Source organism: Xyrauchen texanus, chromosome 31, assembly GCF_025860055.1.
Source record: "Xyrauchen texanus isolate HMW12.3.18 chromosome 31, RBS_HiC_50CHRs, whole genome shotgun sequence".
NCBI lineage: Eukaryota > Metazoa > Chordata > Actinopteri > Cypriniformes > Catostomidae > Xyrauchen > Xyrauchen texanus.
This window is the reverse complement of record NC_068306.1, coordinates 27,683,682-27,709,420: the sequence shown is the minus strand read 5'-3', so window position 1 is coordinate 27,709,420 and position 25,739 is coordinate 27,683,682. Positions and strand designations below refer to the sequence as shown.

The window sequence follows — 25,739 nt, the reverse complement described above, 5'->3', positions numbered from 1 at the left end:
ACAGAGCCGGGAACAAAGAGCTGAGTTAATTTAGTCAATAGTAGAGTGGGGTTGATGTTGTTAAAAGCCAAACTGGCCACTACTCCAATTTACTAATTCAGCAGTTACCTCATCCTAAATAAATCATTATAATAAGCTAATTTGGCACTTTATTATTATTAGCACAGTTCAAAATGGTTTATGCTACTTAATGAAGGGTATAAATCGTATACAAAGTCTTCTTTCAATTGCTTAAGTACTGTTTATCTGATAAGTCTTAAATATAATAACTTATTGCTAGAATGCCTAAGGTTGGAAAAGCTGTCTTTGCTCCAACAACAGATTTAATGAACAGAAAGTCTGAATTAAGCCTTTGAAAAAGAAACAGTCTTTTATGACATATGTCTGCTGTAATTTCTGATCAGTTTAATGCAACCTTTGGTGAATAAAAGTATATATTTCATTCAATGACATTAAGTTTTTATAGAGATTCTAAACTTTTGAATGGTAGTATAAGTATGCTGGTCTGTTCACATGCTCGGATCGTTTAAAAAGGCATCCCATTTCTCAAATGAGCCATTAAATCAAAGAGGTTCGTTAACTCCCTAGCCCTCCTAAAGTTTTATTCAAACAACATTACTTCCAGAACCTAATATGTTTCAGATCAATATTTTACATTTGTGAGAGGTGCTCTTTGTGGTTTTTGGCCACCACACCATTCTTCAATGGAGTCCTTAAGACAATGGAAAGAGAAAATAAATAAAAGATGGAAATAATATGATTTAAATTCAGTCTCAATATTGACACAGGGTGTGGCCATTTGAAAACTGGGCCAATTTCTCTTGTTGTGACCTTTAAACCCCTCACAGAGGAGATGAATTGGAGACGCTCCAGAGTATTCAAAGATTATCTTCTAAATGAAAGGGGGAAGGGTGCAGCTCACTCATTCATTAATTGTCTCCTTCCCCCAACCCCAATTGCCCCACATCCCTCAATGGCAAAGAAACCCATCTACAGAGATTCTCAGTGTGTGTGAAAGTACAGGTTAGTATGGGCTTGTTCAAAATAAAATGAGTCCTCCACCTCAATATTTTTCCCATATATTGAGTCCAAAAGAAACTGATCTACTTTACAATCTCTTTGAAGAAGGTCCCCACCCAAATAACTTAATTCACCAAACTGATCCTCACATTTTGGCCAATTGGATTTAACTGCACTACAGAAAGTAACCCAAAAGAAATTGAGGCAAACAGAACTCCTCCCTGAGTTTAGACTTTGGTGTTGTGTGTTAAACAAGCATTAGTACTTCCTAAACAGTGTTATTTGGGTGGGTTTCTCCTATTAAAAAACATTCTGCAAATTTCATTCAGGATTTAGTGTGCTTTAATATTCTTATTATTGTCCAAGATCTGCATGGTGTCTTTTAACGGAGATGAAAGAGTGAGATTAAATTGGCAATTGGTGGAAAAAAGAGACCAAGGGCAGACCAAACCATTTCACTCTTGAGGGAGGGGGTGAAACATACTGCTAGACCTAAGGGAGCATTCAGAACTAACATGTTCATGTGTTCATAAATATTAGACACAGCGCAAAGAATGGAACAGAATGTAGGTGTCTCAAAACATGTTTTTAAAGATTAAGTCCTTTTTAACTGACACAGTGTCTAAAACAAACACAGTACAAAAGCAAGATCCCAGGCCAAGGTCAAAGACGTTCGTCTGAAGCATGTATATATAGAAAAACAATTAACTAAAATAAATAAATAAATGCAGGTGAACGCATGGTCATTGGGAATGGCCCCTAACTTAGCAAGTTTTTTGGAAGATGGTTAAAATTCTAAGAAACTTGAAATTACATCTGCAAACTACATAGTATTGGTACACCTTTCAAAATAGATCGTAGTTACCACCAAAATACCATTGGTTACTACAATCATTGTTACTACTGTAAATTACCTCACCTCAACTCAACAAGCCATACGATTTGAGGTAGCAAAATGTTTGGGATTAGTTATGAGCAAACGTTAAATACTTAAAGAGTTGTTCAAATCCAAGTATAAGCAACCATATTAGTAATGTTTACCCAAGCAAACAGAACTAATAACTGTAGTAACAACTGTATTTGGAAGAAACTATGGTTAAAAGTCATGCTAAAAAAAGGAAAATGCCCCACAATTTCCTTATTTCGTTTGGAAAACACAGCGAAAACTTTGAAAGCTTTCCATGAGTGAAACAATAAGACAAATTCATTAAGCAATTTCTATTTAATAAAGACACTTTTTGATTGTAAGATTTGCTTCATTATCTCCTTTAATTAAATGTTTAAGCTAGTTTCTGCCTCACCCTGCAATCATCTTTCGTGTCTTTTGTGTGTGTGTCCACATGTGTGTGGGAAGAAGCATCTGTACACTGATAACTGAACAACACTGGCACAAAACGGTAAGAGGGCGAGACCAAGGGTGTGACCGTCTAAAGGAAACAAATTAAAGAAATAAAGGACAGATGATCAGCACTGCCATATTCTATGTTAAATCCAAGAGATAACAGCTCTATTCAGGAATCCTGTGAGCTACCTCAGTAGGCAGCTCCCTTCTAAGGCAGCATCCTAACCTTCATGGAACATCATAAGTGATTGATTTGAAACACTATACATAGGCACCAGTTCTGCACGGCACACAACTAGTGCTTGCACATGTGACTCAACTCTTTTAAGAGTTTAGCATTAGCATGTTGTAGGCTAACAGTGTGGATACTCTAATAAGCGTACAAATACATAGCATACACAAAATAATAAAAATTACACTGAACTGTTTTTATCTAAACTTTTCAGTATTGAATGAAACATTTATTTATAATTGTCATTTCTCTTGCTTCATCTACCGATGATGCCTTAAATTCAGTCTCTGTGAGCAGCTCAATAAGATTTAAACAGAACAAATGTATAAAATGCATAACTACAGAAACAATTATATTTAAGCCTTTAGCTCTGTTTTAAAAGCTAGTGTGATGCCTACAAAGGCAGTATTCTAGGGCATTATAGGTGCACTCCAGACACAAAGGATGTGCCAAAAGGTAGGTACCTGTGAAAAGCTTAGTGAACAAATAAATCAAATGAAGATTGCAGATGTCACCAGTCCTACTCGACCCGCTGCCGAGAAGGCAGCTGCCTATGTAGGCAGAAGGCAGCAAGGCAGTTCACTAGGTTTTGGAACAGACCTTTTAGCTGAAGCTATTATGTAGATTTATGTGGTTAGGGAACTATATCTCTTTCAGTTGAATGGTCAGAGCACAAGCGGTTGCTACCTGACACCAGCGCAATGTGCAATGTACTAAATTAAAGAACAGCTTGAGAAAGGGAGATAGCTTCTCACCTGTTCCCTCCGACCGCCCGTCGCTCCCAATGAGAGGTACGGTGATGGCTGCGGTGGCCACTCCATCTGTGGGTACGGTCGTGTAGACCACCGGTAAGGACTGGACCACCACAGGGATGGTCTGCAGCTGTCCAACTTTACTGGGCATGTTCATGGAGGGTATGGTGTGAATGACGTGCAGGATCTGTTGACCTCCGACCCCTTGCATGGATGCCAGGATGGAGCCCGGCGACAGCACCGCAGGGATGGTAGTGCTCGCCGTGATGTTATGGGGCGGTGGGTTTAAGGGGATTGAGGTTGCAGTGGCAACTGGAAGGGAGGGTCTGGGCTTGTTGAGGGACAGGTCCACAGGTTCCGTCTGGTCGGCATCCGTGGGTTGGGTGCTGATGTCACAGAGCGGAGGTGGCGAGGACTTGATTTTGTAGTCTGTAGGCTCGGGAAAATCATCTAATGGCTCCTGTTTCTGTAGAGATGGATGGAATATTTTGGAAAACCAAAATTACTGTAGTAAATACTAATTTTGATATCACAGCAAAAAATTATATGTTACTGAACACATTCTTGTTTAAGTTAAATATTAACATGCATATTAACTTAAATGTAAATCAAGTAATTCTCAATTAATAAAAGAACAAAAAAAATTATTCTTCAAATTGTTTTAAACCTGAATTACTTTAAGTAAATAGTGACAGAATTTAAATTTTTGGGTGAACTATCCCTTTAAGGAGTGGAGAAAGTTGATCAGCAGATAATTATGCAGCTCTAGTATGGAGCGCTCGACTCAGCTGTGCAGCAGCTCCACAAACACAGGAACAATGGCTGACTGGATCAGGCCTCCGTGCTGCAGAGGAGAAGGCCTGAACCTGGCATGAGTCCAGCTCCAGCTCAACACAGCCAAGCCCAGACACACACATTTATACACACATACACAAAGCACAAGTCTCATCTGTGTGTGTGTGTGTGTGTGTGTGTGTGTGTGTGTGTGTGTGTGTGTGTACAACCTACACCCACTCCGCTCCCTTTGCAGCTAGAGTCATAACCAACCCCAAGGTCTGAGCATTGAATCAGTAATACAGACTGGGTTTTGTATGTGTTTATGTCATTAGTGAAAGCAATAAAACAATTTTGAGTGGTGCTTGCCTGTGCAAAACTAGCTGCCATGATGCTTCGGTGTTGTGGGTCATTGCCAGGGCATTATGATGTTGTTTCTAAGGAGTCGTTCACACCAAGCAAGTTATTTTCCATCCATAGTTTTTCTAATGTAAACGTGCTGGACAGACGTCTTTGACCATAGACTTTTTTTCACACTTCCAGGTTTTGAACATGGGTAAACTTCTATAGCAGTGAATGGGAGTCCACAGCAAATTAAATGTTTGCTTACCCATTAGCTCCAACAGCAAAAGAAATCCACTATTACATTGCCACAACTGAGTGGTGGATTACCATAGTCAGAAGAGAGAAGATGCCAAATTTACCATCACTTTCAGCAGCTGTATTAGAAACCCTATCGCAGCTATGGTAACTAGCATTTCTAAACTAATTCCAGGGTAATATAGCACAAAGGTGTTTTGAATGTTTTTAGCATATTGCTAAGTGGTTGCAAGGTGGCTGCTTATTGACCCAATAATGTAGTCCCAAGTCTCTATGACATTATGGTCTCTAGAATTGGCTTGTGTCCCTCCTTCAACACAAGTCTACAGGATTTTTTGGCCCATTTATCGACCGCCAGGCAAAAATACTATTTGAGGTATCATTCGTATTTGTAGCACAAACACTGCATGATGAGTTATGCGCCTAAATTAGAGTTAGGGGTTTGTTCAAATCCCTAATCCAAAAGTATACTTGTTTTCTGCATGCCACTACATTTTGCGCACAGTGCAAGTTTCAAATTTCGTCAACAGCAAAGTGCCCGCAGACTGTCTTAGTAAAGCCTCATTTCTCTACACATGCTAAGTCCGCATCTTGCAAGAGTAGATGCGATTTTGCAAGAGTTTCACAAAGAAGTCGTAGTGTGTATGCATCGAACATGTCTGTCTGGGCTTGTGGTCAGAAGTCAGACTGGTACACTGAAAACAAAGTATACCCTGGCCTTAAGATTATTTAAGCTTGTTGAGCCTTAAGGTTTGAGCTAAGTTCAAAGGGATGACGATGATTCCAATTCACAGCGCATGTTGGCAACTGGCATTCATCAAAAACATAAGCGCAGCAAATTCTCATGCAGTCAAACAATGCCAAAAAAAATTCCAGACAGGTGCAGACAGAGGTTGTATGACAGAGTTGTGTAACTAGATGTGTTGGGAGCAAAATAGTGAGTGAAAACGAGAATGAGTGGGCCGGGGTGGGAGTGAAACAGAGAAAAAGAGGAGAGTGGGTGGGAAAGGACTCAGGTTGCCATGGAAACTGGGAGGTACAGTATATCAGCTGACTTATTTTTCCTTCTCTCTCTCGATCCAACCCACCTCACTCTCTCTCTTTCTCTTGGTTCTCCACTCTGCCATCTCACTCTCTGCATCCCCACCCTTCATCTGGTCCACCTTTCTCATCCTCTTAAGTTGTTTTCCTTTCGCTGTAATCGAAAGAACTCACGTAAAAAAAAACGCGTTGAGTTGCAGTCTGGAGAACGACATCAATAAGTGACCCAATTATCACTAGCACGCAGTGTAGGATGTTAATTGATTGCGTTCAATCTCTATTAGCAGTTGTTGGAAACAGTCTTGGCCTGCGGCAGAGAGTGAATGTTGAGATAAGGACCAGGCCTGTGGCTGCCATTATGAAAACCAATTCTATAGATTTTGTGTCGAGGGTGCGTGATCTTTCATGACTTTGTTCATATTGGCTATTCGTCTGGGATACGTTAACTATACGCAAATAAAACAAAACAAATGAAAAGATTTTATGCAGATAGAAATCATTGAATTGTGGAAAAACTCAGCACTACATCTTGAGTCCACACTTTTAATTAAATTACAGTTGTTTTAAAAGGATAAAGTACAGTCAACAGGTGATTTTTTTTTTGGGAAAAAATCCCAAAAGAACGTTCATGAACCCTGGCACAATATAAATAAATGGAAATTAAATATTATTGCAAAAAGAAAGAGACTGTAGTGGTAAAAGGGACATAAAACTTGCACAGCTATGTATTAAATTGGTTAATGGCCATTATACAAAAATACATTTCCGCGACTGACCAGTCGGAATTTAGTATTCCAGGGAACCGTGTAATAAAACACAGGTAGATCAGTGAGTGCATTAACATGCACAATCTTATGGCAATTATGCTTAGTAAGCAAACTACGTGTGCTGTCATGTACATGCCTTAAATGGCTTTCCTTAAATCGGAATATGATAAATGACTTAAGCCAAAAAGTATTAACATAGGTAGATTTTTTCCAGTTACCTCGGTTTTATGTTGCATAAAATCACTGCCGTTCTTACCGGCTTATCCAATGTGTGCAAGTGTTATGTGCATGCAAGCAGAGAATAATCAGATGATTTAAAATCTCTTGTAAATGCAATTTTGTTGAGTTCTACTATTTTTGTATTTTCGGAGTTATTAGCGTATTGCTGTGTATGTAAATTCACTCAGTGTCTTGTTCCTGTAAAGGATGACCAAGTAATCCTGCTTTGCATATTAGACAGATAACTATCCAAAAGTCTGCTTAAGTCTCAGATAAGAGCTTCGAGGTCTCAGAGACGATGAGAAAAAAGGAAGCTCTCATAGTAAAGGTTGGCAGCATGAAAGCACCACTGCCTGTTTCTCACAGTGTAGAAATGCAGAACAAATTGAGAGTGATACAAGAGAGCGAGAGAGAGCTTGGGTAACATTGGGACTCTTATGCGAGTTTCTGGCGGGGGAAAAAAATAATTCTGTCTAATTTTGTTAGGAAAGATGGATTGATGACGGCATGACTCTCCACTGACCTTTTCAATGGCCATTAACACGGAAACTGGCCATTAATAATATTCACAAGGGGTTTTATCAAGTTCACATTCCATCACCCAAAGAACTGATGAAAAATCTTCATTTCAAATTAGATTAATAATCAATTACAATGTACAACAAAACCAAGACTAGCAAACAACTATTTGTGCTTATAGTTTTCCATCTCGGAAAAGTGACAGTTTTACATGTTTATGGCACATCACAACAAATGTTTTACAATTCACAAAAGACAGCAAGAGAGATGGGCTGACTCTACAATGAAAAAGTTTGAAGTTCAAAGATAAGATGATGATGATGCTGCAGTATGCGAAGCTAAACTTGCTTAACAAAACACTTGTACCACCAAATTGTCAGTAATCTTGTCTTTTAACTAATCTCATTATGCTAGCAATTAACGTTGTATTTGACACTATGAGCATGGAGAATTTTTGACCTATTAAAACTCTTTTACCTCTTTTAATTTGATGAAATGACATCAAAAGCCTACAACCACTGTCAAAGACCCCAGTGTGGCTAATAAATTATAGCAGGTTGATAGGCAGTCAGGCCCCAGTCTAACTCACTTCTCTCATCCCGGTTAGAGTGCAACAGTGAACTCCCAAATTTGCATTGCCCTTGTTTTAGATTTTCTTTCCCCATTCATTTTCTTGTCCTTAAAGCCTCTTCTTGTACTTAAATTCTTTAAGATGGAATGAACTACATATTCAATCAAGCATTGCGAATGACAAAGAATTAAAAAATGACTATACAATATAAAAATTCTTCCTATAAACAAATAAGTAGCTTGAGAGTATCGTAAGATCAACTTGTTTCCACCATTCGCAATGCTTCATGGAAGTCTGCGACTGGTGCGGAGCTCTTTTGCTGTGATTTGTATTTCTATAGTAACAGTGTTGATTGATGACTTATTATAGGTAGTGTAGTTCAGCACTGAGAATTCAGCAACTAAATTATTTTATATGTGATCTTGGTCTTGGAGTTCTTGAAAAAATGTATATGTGACTGTTGAAAATCAATGTCCAAAACATTTTTGAGATCTTAAATGGGTCATGACATGCCTTTTTTAATTATCTTAAAAGGTTCTCTGAGGTTAACTTACACACTTAAAGTTATATATTTGTAAACATGATCATTTTCCACCCTCACTTGGACCCTCTGTCAGAAACACTTAGTTTTGGTGCTGCTTTTCCTTTAAGACTTGACAGTAAACAGCCATGGTTCTGATTGCTCTCTACTCTTGACTGACCTCATCTCACTGATCACCGCTACTGAGCAGGCTACTGAAATGATAAGGTAGTCATTGAGGAGTTGTTGTGGGGGTGGTCAGATGCAAATATCCACCACAGTGAGACAATACAATGTGGAGGAATGTCGTTTTGGCTGCTTGGTTTCAACAAATAATCTTTCTGCAGTGAGTAAGAAGTTTAGAGTTCTGAAACTTACACCATGTGTTTATAGTATAAGAACCTCTTATATGTCAAAAGATCAAGGAAAAAACCCCTTTAACTTCCGGAACCTTACTGCTGCCCTCTATTGACTGTTTTGGTTTATGCTTAACGAATACTCAATTTACAAGCAAGAGTTTCTGATTGCTAGTCAGCTTCAGTCACCATTCTTATCCCACTGCAGGTCTAGGCTGTTGTTTAGTCAAGGCTGTTGTTTGTAACTTGCACAGGCCATGTCTGTAGGGTGTGGCGTGAAGGCAGAGATATTAATAATAAAATGTAGGAGGAGAAGCAAGAAGCTAATATCACCCTCAGCTGCATATGTTCTAAATTTTTGGCCCTGCATTAAGCTCAAGAGTGCATGTCAGGTAACCTCTATTTAAAAATCACCATCGAACTGCCCGCGAATATGATGGGTTACAATGCCATGCTGTCTTTGAGGACCAACTCGATAAGCAAATGTTTATTTGTTTGAGCTATGGAATACCTGGCACCAGCACCGATCCCCTACTTACTTTTCACAAAAGCCTGCCATATCATATCACAGGTGAAATCAACATTACAGCTGAACTTAACGGCAACTCAGGCTCTGGTACCCTGAGGTACTTTTTCAGTTTCCTAGCTGACTAATAAACATCCATTTATGACTTTTTGACCAGAATTATAGTAGAAGCTTACAGAGCACTTCTTTTGAATGTAATGAACTACATCCCATGAGGCATTGCACATGACATATTCAAATAACGTTTTCGAATACAGTTTTTGATTACAAATATAAAAACTATATATTTTAATCGCAAAATATTCAGATACATACAAATATATAAGTAGTTTGAGAGTGTAGGGAGACTGACGGGATTAGGTGGTCGCTACTGAGCTCTATTGACGCGAATTGCATTTCTACATTAGTGACTTCTCTAATAGGTGGATCTCTCTTCAGGATTATGTGTAGTGTTATTCTTCACAGTAGACCTTCACGAGGAGTTGACTTTTTACCAGTAGACCATTTTAACAAATTCTGTCCACAATTACAGCGGTAAAGCTTTTTTTTAAATAAACAGTGATTGTGAGTTGAGCCATTATGAAGCACTGCATGGATAAAAATGCATTAGACACAGAGAAGGCTGTGAGTGTTTGTATGTGTGTGCATGAGAGAAGAGGAGTGAGTGTTGGACATGTGAATGTATGGTGTGTGTGTGTGTGTGGATGCGAGTTTGTGTGCATGCATGTGTGAGTGTACCCCTGCAGGTATGTGTTGTTGAGTGTGTCATGTCTTAAAGAGTGTATTGTGAGGGAGTGTTGTTAGGAGGTAGGGTAGTGTGTCAATTTGTGTGTGTGTGAGATCAGGCGGAGGGGTGTGGGGTGGCTACATCACAGTCATTCCAACTCCCGCCAGAGCCTCGTTGCCATGACTACAGCAGAACGGAAGCCTCCCTCGATATATCCTATTAGGGCCTTGGCGAGACTTGGAAGGAAAGATCCAGAAGGACAGAAATGAAAAGATACAGAAAGAGACCATCAAATAGTGGAAGGTAAGAGCACTAGTGAAGTGCATATATTATGTTATATCTAATAACTGGGTAGAAATTTGGTCTGCAAGATGGCATCACTGTTACTTAATCAACTCCTGCGGAGGAAACTGTCTGTTAGCGATCATGCTTCTTTTTCCTAATGCTCTCTTGTATATTAAGCAATGGATACAAATTTTTTGTTACAAAATGGGTTTGGCCCTTTTCTAGTCTCTGGCTCAGATATCCCCATGGGCTGTTTACATACCATCTGGTGCATTTTGTGCACAAAAATGGCAAGAGCTTTTCAAAAACCGCAAGCTCCAATTTAATTGGATGAATTAATTTGGGTACACAGATTTATTGTTCCGTTGAGTAACAATGTTACGTTTATAAGGTACCAGGCTGCTGCAATGTGCGCTTCCAAGAAAGAAGTTGTTGCTGAATTGGTGGTCAATGTTTGTGAGGCACATAGTAGCAATTAAATGCCACATTAACAATTAAATTTCAAATTAAGAAGCAGCCAAATTGGTCAGCGTTTCAGAGGTTCATAGTAGTAACTAAATGCTGCATTAAAAGCGCCTGAATTAATCAGCACTGGTTAAGTTCATAGTAGCAATTCAATTTCGCATGAAAAAAAAAGAAAATTGCATGAATTGTTTAACATTCGTGATGATCTTAGTAGCAATTAAATGGTGCATTAAAAGCATCTAAATTTGTCAAAGTTTGCAAGGTTCATAGTAGCAATTAATTGTTGCATAAAAAAGCATCTGAATTAGTCAACATTTGCCAGGCTCATATTAGCGATTGAATGTCACATATAAACATGCCTGAATTGGTTAATATTTGCAAGGTTCAGAGTACTAATTAAATGTTGCCAATGAAAACTGGTTGGTTGCTTATTATGTCACTTAGGTGGCCTCTTCTTGTTTAAGTGGGTGCTTCGTGATCAGCAAAGTGGACCAGGATTTCTTTCCGATATGCAAATGTCTGGTTCTGCGAGACTAGCCTTTTCTCATCAAAAAGTTGAAACAAAATTACTGATTGTACAGAGTCAAATCATATAAATTGTAGAGACATATCATAAAACTAATGGTAAATGCATTCACAAAATAAAAATAGAAAACAAAGTAAACATTGGCCAAACCTTAACACAAACCCTGGCATTATCTAGAGAGAGGAGATCCAACCTCCCCAGTCTAGAGGAACCCTGAGGACCAATGATGCCATTCCCATGACACTATGACCACACCCTTTTCCAGTAACACTGTAGTCCCCGCCTTCTCCCTCTCCATATCTCCTTTCCTTACTATGAAGTTAAACTTGCAAACACACATTACATATGACAAAAGCCCACTCACCACCGCACACTCCACCTCCTCTGGCTCCGGCTTGATCTGTATGGATGGCATCTCCTCAGCAAGCTCAGAGGTGGCTGCAGTGGATTTCTTCGGACTCGTCTGACACTGCGAAAAAGAAAAGGAGAACATGTTTGAGCCAATCATCGAAAAGTAGTTGTACAGATGGCGTGAAGAGTTAGCAGAACACTAAACTCCAGGATTTATGAAATGCATGACAATTCGCTCAATCAAAACAACCTGGGACAAGGTACACAAAGAATAAGAACAAGACAGAAAAGTTAGTCTGAAGCAAGAGAGAGGGGGAGTTAATGAACCTCACCAGACTTACATGAAGAGAGTGAGAAGCTAGTGAGACTTTCTTAAGCTTAAATTAGTTGGGGGAGGAGGAGGAGACAGAGGAGATATCAGGGAACAAAAGAAAGAAGATGATTAGCCGTAGAGTGGAAATCAAGTACAGGTCAATCAAATGTGGGGGGATGTGTGAAGAATTGAAGACAAGGGAAGACTTCAAGGGAAAAAAACAAAAACAGTCAAGATATCAGACCTAGACTAGACTTTATACTAAAACTAGTTACCTTTAGGAAATAAATAACAGAGATCCAGAATTCTTAATAGGTTTAAATGCCAAAAATGTAGCCTATCCTGGAGCTAAAACTGACCAGCTGAAGAAAGAAAGAGTGAGTGAGTGAACCAGAAGCAGGGAGGGGTAGCCAGCAATCCTGTGTCACCTCCCTCTTTCAGCTAAGCAGTCACACCCAGTTCTTTAAGAACGATTAGAGAGAAAGAGAGAGGCAAGTCTCTCAGAGCAGACCAGCAGTATTAGTGGAGAGAGAGAAATGTGGTAATGCTTAGGCATGGGGGTGGGAGTCTGGGGTCATGTGATTCAGTTGCAGTAGATTCCACATAGAGGTGTGGCCCCCCCATAGGATGGGGTGTGGCCATACTCAATTCGGGCACCCCCAACCTGGTGTGGACACACAAAAGGCAAACACATGAACAAACATACATCCTGTACTTCAAACTGCTAATGTTGTGTGATAAAAACCAGTGTAATCAAATGACCAAGACAATGGCCAGAACCCTTCTAATAGGGAATGAAGGATGTTCAACATGTTTAACATGTAATGCTTTTGGAATGAACTATGAGTAGAGTTTACTATGATAAATTTATGTTTTAAAAAAGAAGTCACGGGCAATTTTGCGACTGGTAGGCGTCTCCTTACGGCTCTCCCCATTCATTTGTGTGGTATCCGCAAATGGTGACTTCCTGTCATAACATGCTAGATGACTGTTACGCTATCTCATATTGTAGGTTGCTTTTCCATATATCGACATATCGAATATTTACAATATATTTGGAGGAAACGCCTCAGTCCGCCCGGGGTGGAGGAGTGGCTGAGAACCAGGTGATGGCATGTCTAATTTTTTCTCTCTCTCTCTGTCCCCCTCCTGATCGCCCTTTCTCTCACCCCTCTCCCCTGGTTCCTAGGAGGCAGCGTGGACCATCGGCTGTCGGAATGACCAGAAGGGCATCGTCTCTCCTCTAGAGATGGTTGGGGGGGTGGGGGGGTAGGCCAGTCTGGATGGTGCTCCGGGGTGGAGGAGTGTGACGCGGTGGGTGTGGCCAAGCCGTGAGGGTGTATGGCGGGCACTGAGTCAACTAATCAGTGGGAGATAAAGGGGAGCAGGAGACGCCAGTTGGAAAGACACACAGCCACTGTATATGTGGTCTGTGTGTTTTATGTTAATTTCTGTCATTAAAGTTTACGTTGAATGTTCTGCCTCCTCCTTGCCCTTCCAGATAAACATTCTGGAAAAAATTACTTAAATATTGATGTTTTTCACCCACACCTTTCATATAAATTCTGAAGACATGGATTTAAAGACTGGAGTCGTATGGATTACTTTTATGATTCCTTTACGTGCTTTATGGGCTTCTAATTTCTGGTCACCATTCACTTGCATTGAATGGACTTACAGAGCTGAAATATTCTTCTAAAAATATTTGTTTGTGTTTTACAGAAGAAAAAAGTCATACACATCTTGGATGGCATGAGGGTGAGTAAATGATGAAAGAATTTTCTTTTTGGATGAACTAGCCTATCCTTTTATGATTGCAATGATCAGTTCCCCTGATTTAAGGGGGAAACAAACATCCTTTAAAGCATTTTTACAGCACACAAAGATTGAGATATGTACAGAATATCATAAAGCTAAAAAAAAAATACAAAAAAATCAAAATATAATACAGACTGAATGAGGGTGGCACTTTTGTAAATTATGCACATAAAATTGGCTCAGATCAGGACAATAAGTATGTGAGCTCTTCAATGACTTAAAGTAGTACTTGCCCAATGGCAAACCTTTCACAGAGATGATGATGATGTATATCAGTGAGAAAGCAATATCACAGTGTGTGTGTTTGTGTGTGTGTAAAGGCTCCCCTGGGAGCTTGTGCTGTGGGTAGTTCCAGGAATAAAAGAGGGTGGGGTGTGTGTGACCCCAGCCCCTCTATACCCCAGCAGGAAGTTATGAAGAGAGGGGCGCTCTTATTACCACGAGAGGTAATGTCAGGGATTAGACAGAGAGGAAAGTATGAAGTGGATTGGCTAGTGTAGATAGAGGATAGAGTGGAAGAAAAAAGAATGAGGGAGAGAGGTGAAGAAGAGGGGGAAATAAATGGGGGTGGGGTAGAGAAAACCATCACAATCTGGGTCATGGCGTTCTCCCTCACTCAGTCGCTCCCAAGCCCCCGTAGCAACGAGTCACCGCCTCAGTGCAGCATGGGTAGCATGGCGTCTGGGACCACATAGCTCACCACACATGCCATTCTGTCCATCCCTCCTTCCCCAAAGAGAGTAATACTCTCTGGTACTCATATTTAGGTAGTATTGGCTCCCTAAAGCAGCTTTAACAATCCTAACCTAATCCCAACATTACATTCAGCATTTTAACAAGAGCTTTTCTATTTGGCTTCCTACAATTCACTTGGTATCAACCAAAATATTGGGTCAATTTACTACTGCAATAAAAGACCAATACCAACATGGCTTTTTGATTTAGCTGAAATCCTGCATTTTCTACTTCGTGGGTGATTCTTGCCTAACCTGTCAAGAAAATGGTCTATGGTTCTATTTTATTCCATAATCAATGAAACAAATACAAAATTTTATTTTGAAAATAGAAAATTAAGCCTATTCTTAAGGACGTTTTATTTTACATTGTGACATTTTCAAGACAGTGAAGCATATTTTAACCCCAAATTCTCAACACCGCAACACAAAAAGAAGTCATTATTATATTCTCATTAATATAACACAAAATAATGCTATATTATTTAAAGGAATTGTTTACCCAAAATTTTTTATTCTCTCATCATTTACTCACCCTCATGCCATCCCAGATGTGTATGACTTTTTTTCTTTTAGATTTTTAGAAGAACATTTCAGCTCTATAGGCCCTGACAATGCATGTGAATATTGAACAGAAGTCAGAAGGTCCAAAAAGGACATAAAGGCAGCATAAAAATAATCAATAAGACTCCAGTGAATAAGATCCATATCCTTTGAAGCAATTTGTGAGTGAGAAACAGATGAATATGTAAGTCCTTTTTTTACTTCAGTTAAAACTCACTTGCATTGTATGGACCTACAGAGCTGAAATATTCTTCTAAAAATCTTAACGTGTGTTCAGCAGAAGAAAAAAGTCATACACATCTGCGATGGCATGAGGGTGAGTAAATGATGAGAATTTTTATTTTTCTCTTTAAATCTCTAAATCTCTTTATATAGTAAACTACAGTATTTAAACATTGTAACATAATTTCAATGGAAAGGAGGAGGCGAGAACCGGCTTGCCAATATAAATAATAGTTTTAATGATAAACTTAAACAAAAGACAAACACACACACGTCCGTAAACTATCTCTCTCTCATCGCACCACCATCTGCCATCGGCCTTTATCCCTCACGGAGGCTTAATTAGCCTGATAAGGGACCGGGTGTGTATAATCACAACCCGGCCCCGCCCTCCACCCTGCCACATTCCTCCCTCGTTCTCTCAGGCTGGGGAGTCCCCGGCCTGACGTACACCCCCCCCTTTCCCGAGGGCATGCTTTAAGCCCCCGGCAGGTCATCCCCATCTACCTGGACGAGAGAGGGGACAAGGGGAGGGAAACAGAAATAATACAATTGGGGGGGGGACCATCGCATGGTCCTCGATCACTTCTCCACCCTCTCAGGCGGACGACAGTCGCTTCTCCCCGGGAGGACCGGAGTCAGACTCAAGACCCCCACCGGTCAGAACGCCCCTCTCCGCATTCTCGACAACTCGTGGGGACACTCCTCCACCCCTGGCAGCGGCCCTACCACTCCAGGAGGTCAGGGAGACACTTCCCTCCTCCTCTCGCGGACAGCGGTCTTCCTTCAACCCTCCGCGTTTCTGGGGGATGGCAGGGATCTCCTCCGCCCCTGGTAGTGGCTCCATTGCTCCAGGCGGTCGGGGAGTCCAGTCCCGGTGGATGGCAGTAGTGCTCCCCTGGGTGGACGGCAGTGTCGAGGACTCCGCGACAGGCATCTCTCCTCCTTCCCAGGCTTCGGCACCAGTGTAACGTAGTTCAATGGAAAGGAGGCAGCGAGAACCGGCTTGGCAATATAAATAATAGTTTTAAAGATAAAATAAAAACAAAAGACAAACACACACGACGGACATATCTCTCTCGTCGCACCACCATCTGCCATCTGCTTTTATCCCTCTCGGAGGCTTAATTAGCCTGATAAGGGACTGGGTGTGTATAATCACAATCCGGCCCCACCCTCCGCTCTGCCACAAACATCATAGTAGTTTTCCCTTGGTACTGCCTATAATTTTCGCTCATTTTAGAAATCTTTGAACAACTGCATCTATTTTCACTATAAAATAGTAAAAATTGTCACCGTACAGTATTGAGAATAATCATTGAAAACAATGGGAATACTCAAAGGAAAATATCTGGATGTGTTACGGTAATGAGAACTGCATGGTAAAATGTGTTTAGCTTCCTGACAATTCCAAACATCCCAAAATGTATGCTTTATTACCATTATGCAAAATATAAGAGGTTTCATGAATCACCCTAGTATGGTGTATGTGAATGTAAGGTCTTTCCTGTTGGCTTCATAACGCTTACAGGAAATGAAACATAAGCATAATTGTAGGGGATTGGAAAGAGAACCAACCCTGTCAACATGAATACAGCAACGCCAATACCAAGACATTTTACTAAATTGCTTTCAAATGCAGGTGGTGGTGGTCAGGCCACCTTGTGACTTGAAAGGGGTAGTTTTTTATAATTTTTAATTTTTTTAATTTGTCATTGGTCATTATTTCTCATGATGACAATTAAAATTTTTGGGTGAAATGTGTCTTTAAGGAAGTCACACCAAATAAAACAGACCATTTAATTTGTTTGCAGAAACTGTTAGCTGAACAAACCCAGCCCTAATGCCATGACACACGATATCTCTTGGGTACTTCCGGAAAAATATCAGGGGCTTCCCAGTCCTGATAACTCCCAGTTCTCCAAACTTGACCCTCAACTGAGGTGCGTCAGCAGAACCATGTTGTAAACCATTGCTCTTTAAGGTTGTTCAAAACTTGATGGCAGAGGACCATGAGGCTTACTGAAATCAAAAGTGGCTAAACTCATAATACACAAGGCCCTGAGAAGAAAGCTGTAGGACTTCAGCTCTGAAGGGCCAAAAGTATGTTCAACGCTGCATGTTGCACAATTGTGTAACCCGAGATTGGCCGTTGGCTTGTGCTCCAAACCATTTGGAGTGGTTGAGAGGGTGCAGGAGAGGTAAATGCAGAGGGGCAGGGAGGTGTGGGTCAGTTTTGCGTGCAGCAGTGAGGGGAGGGTATGGCTTCCTGCCTCCCCTGCAGTTGTGTAGTTGCTTTCTCTGACCACTGTAAGTACACAAATAAATTACTTGACCAAATTCCAAAGTGCATGATCTGACCTCTTCTTTTTTTTGGGATAATGGAGGCAGATAAAGTTAAGAGTGAAATATTTGTGACAGGAACTAGGGCTGGGCGACATTTTGAACATTCACAATATTATTGCAGTGATTTTGCTGGCGAAATAAAATTAAGCTATATCATGAATATAGTGATGATTTAAATGCATTTTTATATGGCCACTATGTTTCCTAAAGGATACGTCATTCTTCTAATTTTATGATCGTTCAGTTCTGCACAATTCATTAAAACCATCAGGATCAAGATACAGGCGTATGTGATTATTATTATTAGGCAGTGGTTTTATTAAAGTAATAAATGGTATCTGTGCACTTAATAGTGAACTGGTGAAGAGCTGATCCATGCACACCCACGCCTCATGATTTGCTCAAAAGTCTCAAGAGTGGTTCTTGTGATACAGTATTTTAGCAATCGGGTAAAAAATATAGAGATATAATTTAATAAAGCCATATTGCCAAGCCAATGAACAAGGGGACATGTTGGTGAAAAAAGGCAATAAGAAAATCCCAATCATTTCCATTCAACACTAAAACGTTCCAATAAGTTTGGTTAAGAAAAACATGTGAACATGATTCAAACATAACATTTGTGAAATCACAAGTCGTACAGGACAAGTATTAACATCATGCATATGTTCTCAATGACAATCAAAGACTTGTTTTTCCAATAAGAAAAGTCATAAACTGGTATCGAAGTTGAACTGGATATGATGGCAGTGACAGGGCGGAGGGCGAGGCGGATCGTGATTATACACAGCCGGTCCCTTATCAGGCTAATTAAGCCTCAGAGAGGGATAAAGGCCGATTGTGGACGGTTGTGGGACGAGAGAGAGATCGTATACGGACATGTTTGTCTTTTAATGTTATTCATTAAAATATTGTTTATATCGCCAGGCCGGTTCTCGTCTCCTCCTTTCCATTTAACGGTTTTACAGGCAAATATTGTATTCCAATGTGATATCACTGCATGTTTTTTTCTAGATACTCACCCAACCAGACCTTGTATAATGTGCAACCAAAAAAAACAAACTTAAATTCTCAATCAATCAAATAATCAATCAAGACGTTATCTAACTACAACAACAACTCCCGTTTCAGGTTCAGCACTCTGGCCTATACATTTAGTACACACTGAAGCACAAAGAATAAACAAACAGAGGGGTACAGAGATGTCTTAGCCTACTGAGCACATAAACAAGCATTCACACATATTTGCCTACTGTACAGTCTTGCTATAGGCTCAGAGAAAAACATAATGTGAGATCTGCTTTCTTCATCACATACAGAGTTAATAGAGGAGACTGTGACAGAGGAAAGTGACTTGAGGTCAGCTTTTCTGATATGCTGCATAGCAAAGCTACAGAATACAAAAACAGTGGTGTAGGATATGGTCTCCCAGTAGTCATAGTGTGCATGCAACGTACAACTGTCTGCTATGGGTTGCACAGACAGTAGACTACTCAGTTGCCACTCGTCGACGTGTTTGTTCTGTGCAGACTACCTGTTGATCACATGATTCCAGTAGTGTTTGTTCCATATGGTGATAGCATATAAGGAAATTCCCTTAGTCTACATAATGCATCCGGTCTATTTGCGATAAAAATAAACATGCTAAAGTGTAAATTAATTGAATAATTGGGAATGCTTTGCATTTAAAAAGCATGAATATTGCTTGCTTCAAAGTACACTCTAACCTCAAGGTTTGATTTTTACTTAATTTGCTAGAATGCACATATATGCTCTTACATATGAGGACTGTAAATTAGATTGGTATGGATTAAGAAGAAGAATTTCTGACAACTAAATAATTAATGTTTTTAAAGGCCTTAAATGGATAGTTTACCCCAACATTTTTATTTTCTCATACTTTACTCACCCTCATGCCATCCCAGATTTGTATGAATTACTTTTTTCCGCAGAACACAAATGAAGATTTTTAGAAGAATATCTCAACTATAAGTGATGCAAGTGAATGGTGATCAGAATGTTGAATCTCCAAAAAGCACATAAAAGTAACCTAAAAGGACTTAAATATTGATATGTTGCTCACTTGCACCAATCAGATCACTTCTGGAAATATAGATTTAACCACTGGAGTCTTATGGGATACTTTTATGCTGCATTTATGTACTTTGTGGAGCTTCAAAGTTCTGGTCACCATTCACGTGCATTGTGAGGGCCTATAGATCTGAAAAAAATATTTGTGTTCAACATAAGGAAGAAAGAAAGTCACACGTCTGGGATGGCGTGAGGGTGTGTAAATGACAAAATAATTTTAATTTTGGGTGAAATATTCCTTTAAGCAGCAAATGACTGACAAGTAAACTTACTTTGTTTTTGCTTTTCTCAAAGCCGCTCCACTAACTCCATGCACTGCCAAATAAGGTGTTCGAGGGCCAGCTACTAGAACAAATGAGATGCTCCTTTAGAGTTCAAATAGGAAGAAAGCCTTTGCAACACTAGGGGGTATACTGCTCTTTTGTCAAGAAAATTAGGTCTTTTGTTGTGTATGTATGTACGACTCTGTGTGTATGTGTACATGTTTGACACTGCTGTTTAAATATGTCAGAACAGTGTTGGGGCCTGGGGCACATCTTGTTCCATGTACCAGCCAGTGCTGTCACTGCGTCCCTCCATGTAATCAACTCATCGGTCCAAGAGCAAAAGAAAAATAAAAGGACAGCGAGAGAGAGAAAAGAGGCAGAAGGGAAGGATACACATGTAAAGTCGCAGCTGCATGGGGTGTTTGAGTGGGCTTTGGTGCAAGGACTCCGTCCTACCCTCTGGATCTATTCATTAGGTTCTTGAAGGTACAACACATCCCTTTGGCCAAAGATACCAGTGAAATAATTATACATAGTTATCTTTAAATATTAAAACAAATATATATATATTAAAAAGATATTCAGATAATTAAAATGCATTACATTCTTGTAGCAGAAGAGTTAATCATTGATAAGACAATACAAAAAGCGGCTTTAGAATACAATGTATTGTTTACTACCATATTATTGATCATAAATCAATCATTGGCATACAGTTCACAACAATCCATTTCACAAGTGAATTTGTCAATCAGTTTGAGATTTATTATGAGGGCTTGTTTAAGAACCCATCAATGTACACCTGCGTCAGACATGCTTGTGTAGCGTCTCGGGTGCGTTGCGTCATAAACATAAAATTTTTAGGTCACTGTGTCAAGTTAAAAATAGTTTATTACTTAGAACACATCTTGAGATCACTTAGTTTAAATTTGCGCTCATTCAAGTGGTTTTGAACGCAAGAACGTAACGCATGTCTGTGTTGTTCTGTCTGCTGGATGGTTGTTTTCTTCACTGTATAAACTGCGTGTTGCTCACACAGCTGAAATTTCAATTACTGCCCTCTGGAGTAAACAGGTGGTACTACAAGCTTGCATTTCTCAGGAATCTTCCTTATTACTGTCTGGGGGCATAGAAATTAATTGCGCAAATTTTTTTAATAAAATTAAATCGCACTGAATAAACACGTTAAATCGACAGCCCTAGTTCAGACATAAAAAAAGTATCTGCATGGGTTGCTTTGGTAACGACATCGGCATAACCACTTAACAATGCTTTCAAAACAGATGCGGGAAAAATGGAGGTGCATCATCTCGCTCTCCAAATAAGCACCCTGTCCAGTCGAGGTGCAGAACTGCTGCAAAACAAAAAATCTGATTTTTAGTGGCAGTTATCTTCTGTTGCCAGACTTTTAAAGGGATAGGACTTTCTTTCTTCAGCAGAACACAAACAAATATTTCAGCTCTGTAGGTCCATACAATGCAAGTAAATCCAAAATGCAAAGGTCCAAAAGCACGTATATGCAGCATAAAATTAATCCAAATGACTATAGTGATTACATCAATGTCTTCTGAAGCAATATCATAGGTGTGGATAAAAATAAAAAAACAGATAATTTAGTATATAGTAAAATGTAATTTTACTTTAAATCTCCACTTTCACATTAAATGTTTTTTTTTTGTGAATTCATATTCTTCATGCATCTCACCACCAACTAGTTGAGGCAGAACAAAGTTGGAAATTTATAGTAAAAAAATACTTAAATATTGTTTCTCACAAATATTAAACCACTTCTGAAGACATGGATTAAACCAATGGAGTCATATGGATTACTTTTATGCTAACTTGAAATCCCTTTCAAGGAAAGTCAGTTCACTCAGCGGACATCTTTGGAATGCTCTCGGGCAGGCTTAGCAGCTATTTGTCTGTAAAGGTATTTATGGAAAGGAGGAGGCGAGAACCGGCTTGACAATAAAAATTATATTTAATTAAGAACTTAAACCAAAAGACACAAACACACACATATGCTGCCCATAAATGCTCTCTCTTTGTTGTACCACCATCCGCAGTAGGCCTTTATCCCTCACTGTGGCTTGATTAGCCTGATAAGGGGCCGGATGTGTAGAATCACGACCCGGCCCCGCCCTCCGCCCTGTCACATCCGACATGCAACACAGTCATTCAGTTTGATTTGTTTTTACATGCTGTTTATGTGTGGGTTTATCTGAAATACAGTATACTATAATAATAGACCGTCATGGAAAAAATCAATGCAAAATATGATCACAAACACATCAAGTTATGATGTTCATTATGAGGTTTCTCTTCATCTTTGTTGCTCTAAAGCGGAGTCTATGCATTCTATCCTTGAGTGAAGTCTCTCCTTTTTGCCGCCTCCATTCTTCCAGCTCCACCCTTCCTCTTCAGAGAGATGCGAGAGACAGAGCAGTATCACCCTCACACACAAGTCATGCTGGAACAAAGGGGCTGTGTACAACATGCTGGGCAGTCCGCTCTGCCTCAGAGGAGTCTCTGCTGAGAGATGAAGTGAGAGGAAGTGAGCGGCCACACAGAGAAAAGAGGAACGAGGGAGTTTTATGAGGTGAGAGTTGAGGATGAGACCAATACGAGAATCACATGAAAAGGTCTTATGGGCCCAGTGAGTGACTGTAGCAGGTCACACAGATAGAAGAGAGACACAGGGACTTCACGAAGTCTGGAAGAACAACAACACTGCAGTTTTCTTTGAGGAACAAGTGCAGACAACAGTTAACGCCCTCAAATAGAGCACTGAAATTTCTGTCATCAAAAATTCTGCCATCATTTACTCACACTCCTGTTGTTCCAAACCCATATGACCTTTTTCCCATGGAACACAAAAAGAATGTTTAGCCTCAGTCACATTCACATTCATTGCATCTTTATTTTTTAAATACAATGAATGTGAACCATGACAGAGGTGTTCAGTCCCTTACATTCTGCCTATGACAAAAAAGCACTATAAAAGTAGTCTAAACGACTTGTGCACTATATAATTCATTGATTGTAAAATGAAGTGATTATTCGCTGATAAGGATAAGCACACAAATGCACCATTGTGAGTAAACATGCAGATACAAATCCAGATCTAAACCAAAACCAACAAAGTTTCTGTACAGCATTCCTCCTACTCAGTTGTAAACAGCGCTGCTCTTCCAGGCATGTTGCACATGCGTCAGTTCTCACGTGAACATGCCAACATTATTACGTCACACAAACATACTGCTGCTGACTGGAAGCGATGAAGTTTATGCTGACTGTTCTTTTTGGAGCTTCAAAAGTAGGATCACCATCCACTTGCATTGACCTACAGAGCTGAGATATTTTTCTATTTTTCTTCAAATGTGTTCTGCTGAAGAAAGTAAGTCATACACACCTGGGATGTCATGAGGGTGAGTAAAGGATGATAGAATTTGAATTTTTGGGTGAACAATATTTGATATTGTATTTGTGATTATTTAGATTCTTAGAATTCACATTAAAACTATTTTTATTACAATACTCAAATACTTTTGGGTGGATCAACTCCATGCTGATTTCTTTATGTCAGCTACACATTTAAAACATCCTCAGAACTTGCCATTTTAAACATCAGTAAATCAAGACTAGATGGCAAAATTATCAACTTCAGCCTAAAAAACAAAGCAGTTAAATAGTGATGCAACAGAAATAGACCTACATGGACTGCTATAATTGACACTTTTCACAATTAGTTTATTGTGGCAGCTGTAAATCAAATCTTAATTATTTATTTGATTAATAGTGCAGCCCTTGCTTAAATTTCGATCTTTTCCAAAATGTATGGCTTCCAAAGAAGTTCAAGAGGACTTCTTTAATGGTTCTTCTATCGTGTTTTTTTTTTTAAACTTTAGAATAGAGTCATTGTGACGTGTTATAGTATGAAAAGGGTCTGCGTGAAAATTCCTCAAAATGTACCCTTTTGTGTTCCACAGAAAAACAAGCGTATATTGTTTTGGAACAACATAAGCATGAGTAAATATTTACAGAATGTTAATTTATGGGTAAATACCTACAATGACAGCTGGCAGTTTTTGTGTTCTGGCTGCAGATAAATTCAAACAAAGTAAAACGCACACTTAGGACTTTCTCTTCATGGTTGGCACGGACACCATAGCAGTGAACTCGCTCTTATCTCACCACACCCTTCTGACGCAAACTCTGCTGCTACTTCCCATAGCCCTCCCAACCCTATAACACATACACAATAGTCCTAGCATGCTCATTCCTTTACCTCTAGATCATTTACTTAAAGAAAAGGTCTGCCCTTCCTGTAGTTTCTTCAAATGATAGCTTGGTGAAATTAGTGTTTTTGTGATGAAAACCTCAACATTTCACCTCTTGTCTGTGAAGCAGATTGGCACCCAAGCATTAGCACCGGAAGGAAGAACCTTTTTTTTTCTTTCAAAAAGGCGGCTCATCTCTGCTGACAGAGAAAAACAAAGAGCGAGAGCTGGTGATGTCAACTTTAAAGGCTAGGGGGCATGCTGCTATTCCCAGAGCACATACCTGAGTGGATAGTCTATACTACCATTTCCCTGGAAGAATGTGGTTGAGAAACTAATTTTACGCCTCTCTCAGTATAATTAATCTACAGTAAAAGGCTATAGCAGATGTCTTGCATTTGCATGCGTTTAGAAGGGGGCAACACAAAGGTTTGTATCTAATCTAATGGCCTTGCATGCTGTTTCCAACATCAATAGCTACACACACATTCAGACACACCCTCTCCACCCTGAGCACCCCCCCACCTCCGCTCCCTCTTTTTCATTGCAGACAGTTTGGCAGAACTGCAGGGGTTGCTATGGGGATGGGATTCTTTTCCTGGTTAATGATTGTGCCGCAATGGTAGGGGGCCATTCTGTCACATCGCCTCTAATCTGGGGAGACATGGACAATATCCTTACAGCCCTGTACCACATACAAACACACTCCATCTACAGCTCCAGAGCCCCCATCCATCCAACCCCCCCCCCCCATTTTAACTCGAGGGGAATGGGGAAAAAAACTTTAGTTCCATAAACCACATAACACTGCATGTCCCCTTTAACCTCTCTCTTCCATGGCTCATTTTCCCTCCAGTCAGTACACAGCGTCTCACATCCTCTGTGCTCTCTCTCGGACACAGAGTTCTCCTCAGGCAGCTCCCACAAAGTAAATGCAAAAAAGAGCTTGATTTTATCTGTTTGCTTCTTACGCCACCACTTACACTCTTAACGGTCCGACATATACAGGCTCTAAAAAAATATATTTAAAAAAAAAAAACAGAACATTTTAGGGGATTTAGGTGAACTTTAACAGTCTTAAAGCCGATATATAAATAAAATATTTCCCATATTTACCTTCTTAAGGCCCCTACACACTAGAGTTCACACTGCATCAGAACACGCTGTGAATGCATTGATTTAAATGGGGACAATGCGTCAGAAAGACTGAGAGGGAAAATGCAAGGGTAGAGATGCGTAGGAACAAAGATGAGAACATTTCAACTTTTGCCGCAACACACTCTGATGTAGGCATCCACTGATCAATGAGAAATGATCAATGAGGATTGTTCAGAGAGGCGGGTCCAGTGCTCGGAAATCAAATTTGCCATATGCCAGCTTGATTCAAATGAAATTATTTCACCAAAAAGAAGATTCTCTCAATATTTACTCACCCTCCTGCCATCCCAGATGTGTTTGACTTTCTTCTGCAGAAGACAAATGAAGATTTTTAGAAGTGCACAATGCAAGTGA

The 25,739-nt window shown here is 39.8% G+C and overlaps 1 protein-coding gene across 2 annotated transcripts in view; it reads right to left on the bottom strand.

Moving 5' to 3' along the window:
• klf8 (Kruppel-like factor 8) overlaps nt 1-25,739 on the bottom strand; it is a 50,019-nt gene that overhangs the window by 5,933 nt on the left and 18,347 nt on the right. For both annotated transcript variants that reach the window (XM_052100799.1, XM_052100800.1), the window contains exons 2-3: nt 11,607-11,711; nt 3,350-3,812 (exon numbers count right to left, since the gene is read on the bottom strand). In XM_052100799.1, coding sequence (XP_051956759.1) covers nt 3,350-3,812; nt 11,607-11,711 — 568 coding nt within the window. The remainder of the gene's footprint in view (nt 1-3,349; nt 3,813-11,606; nt 11,712-25,739) is intronic.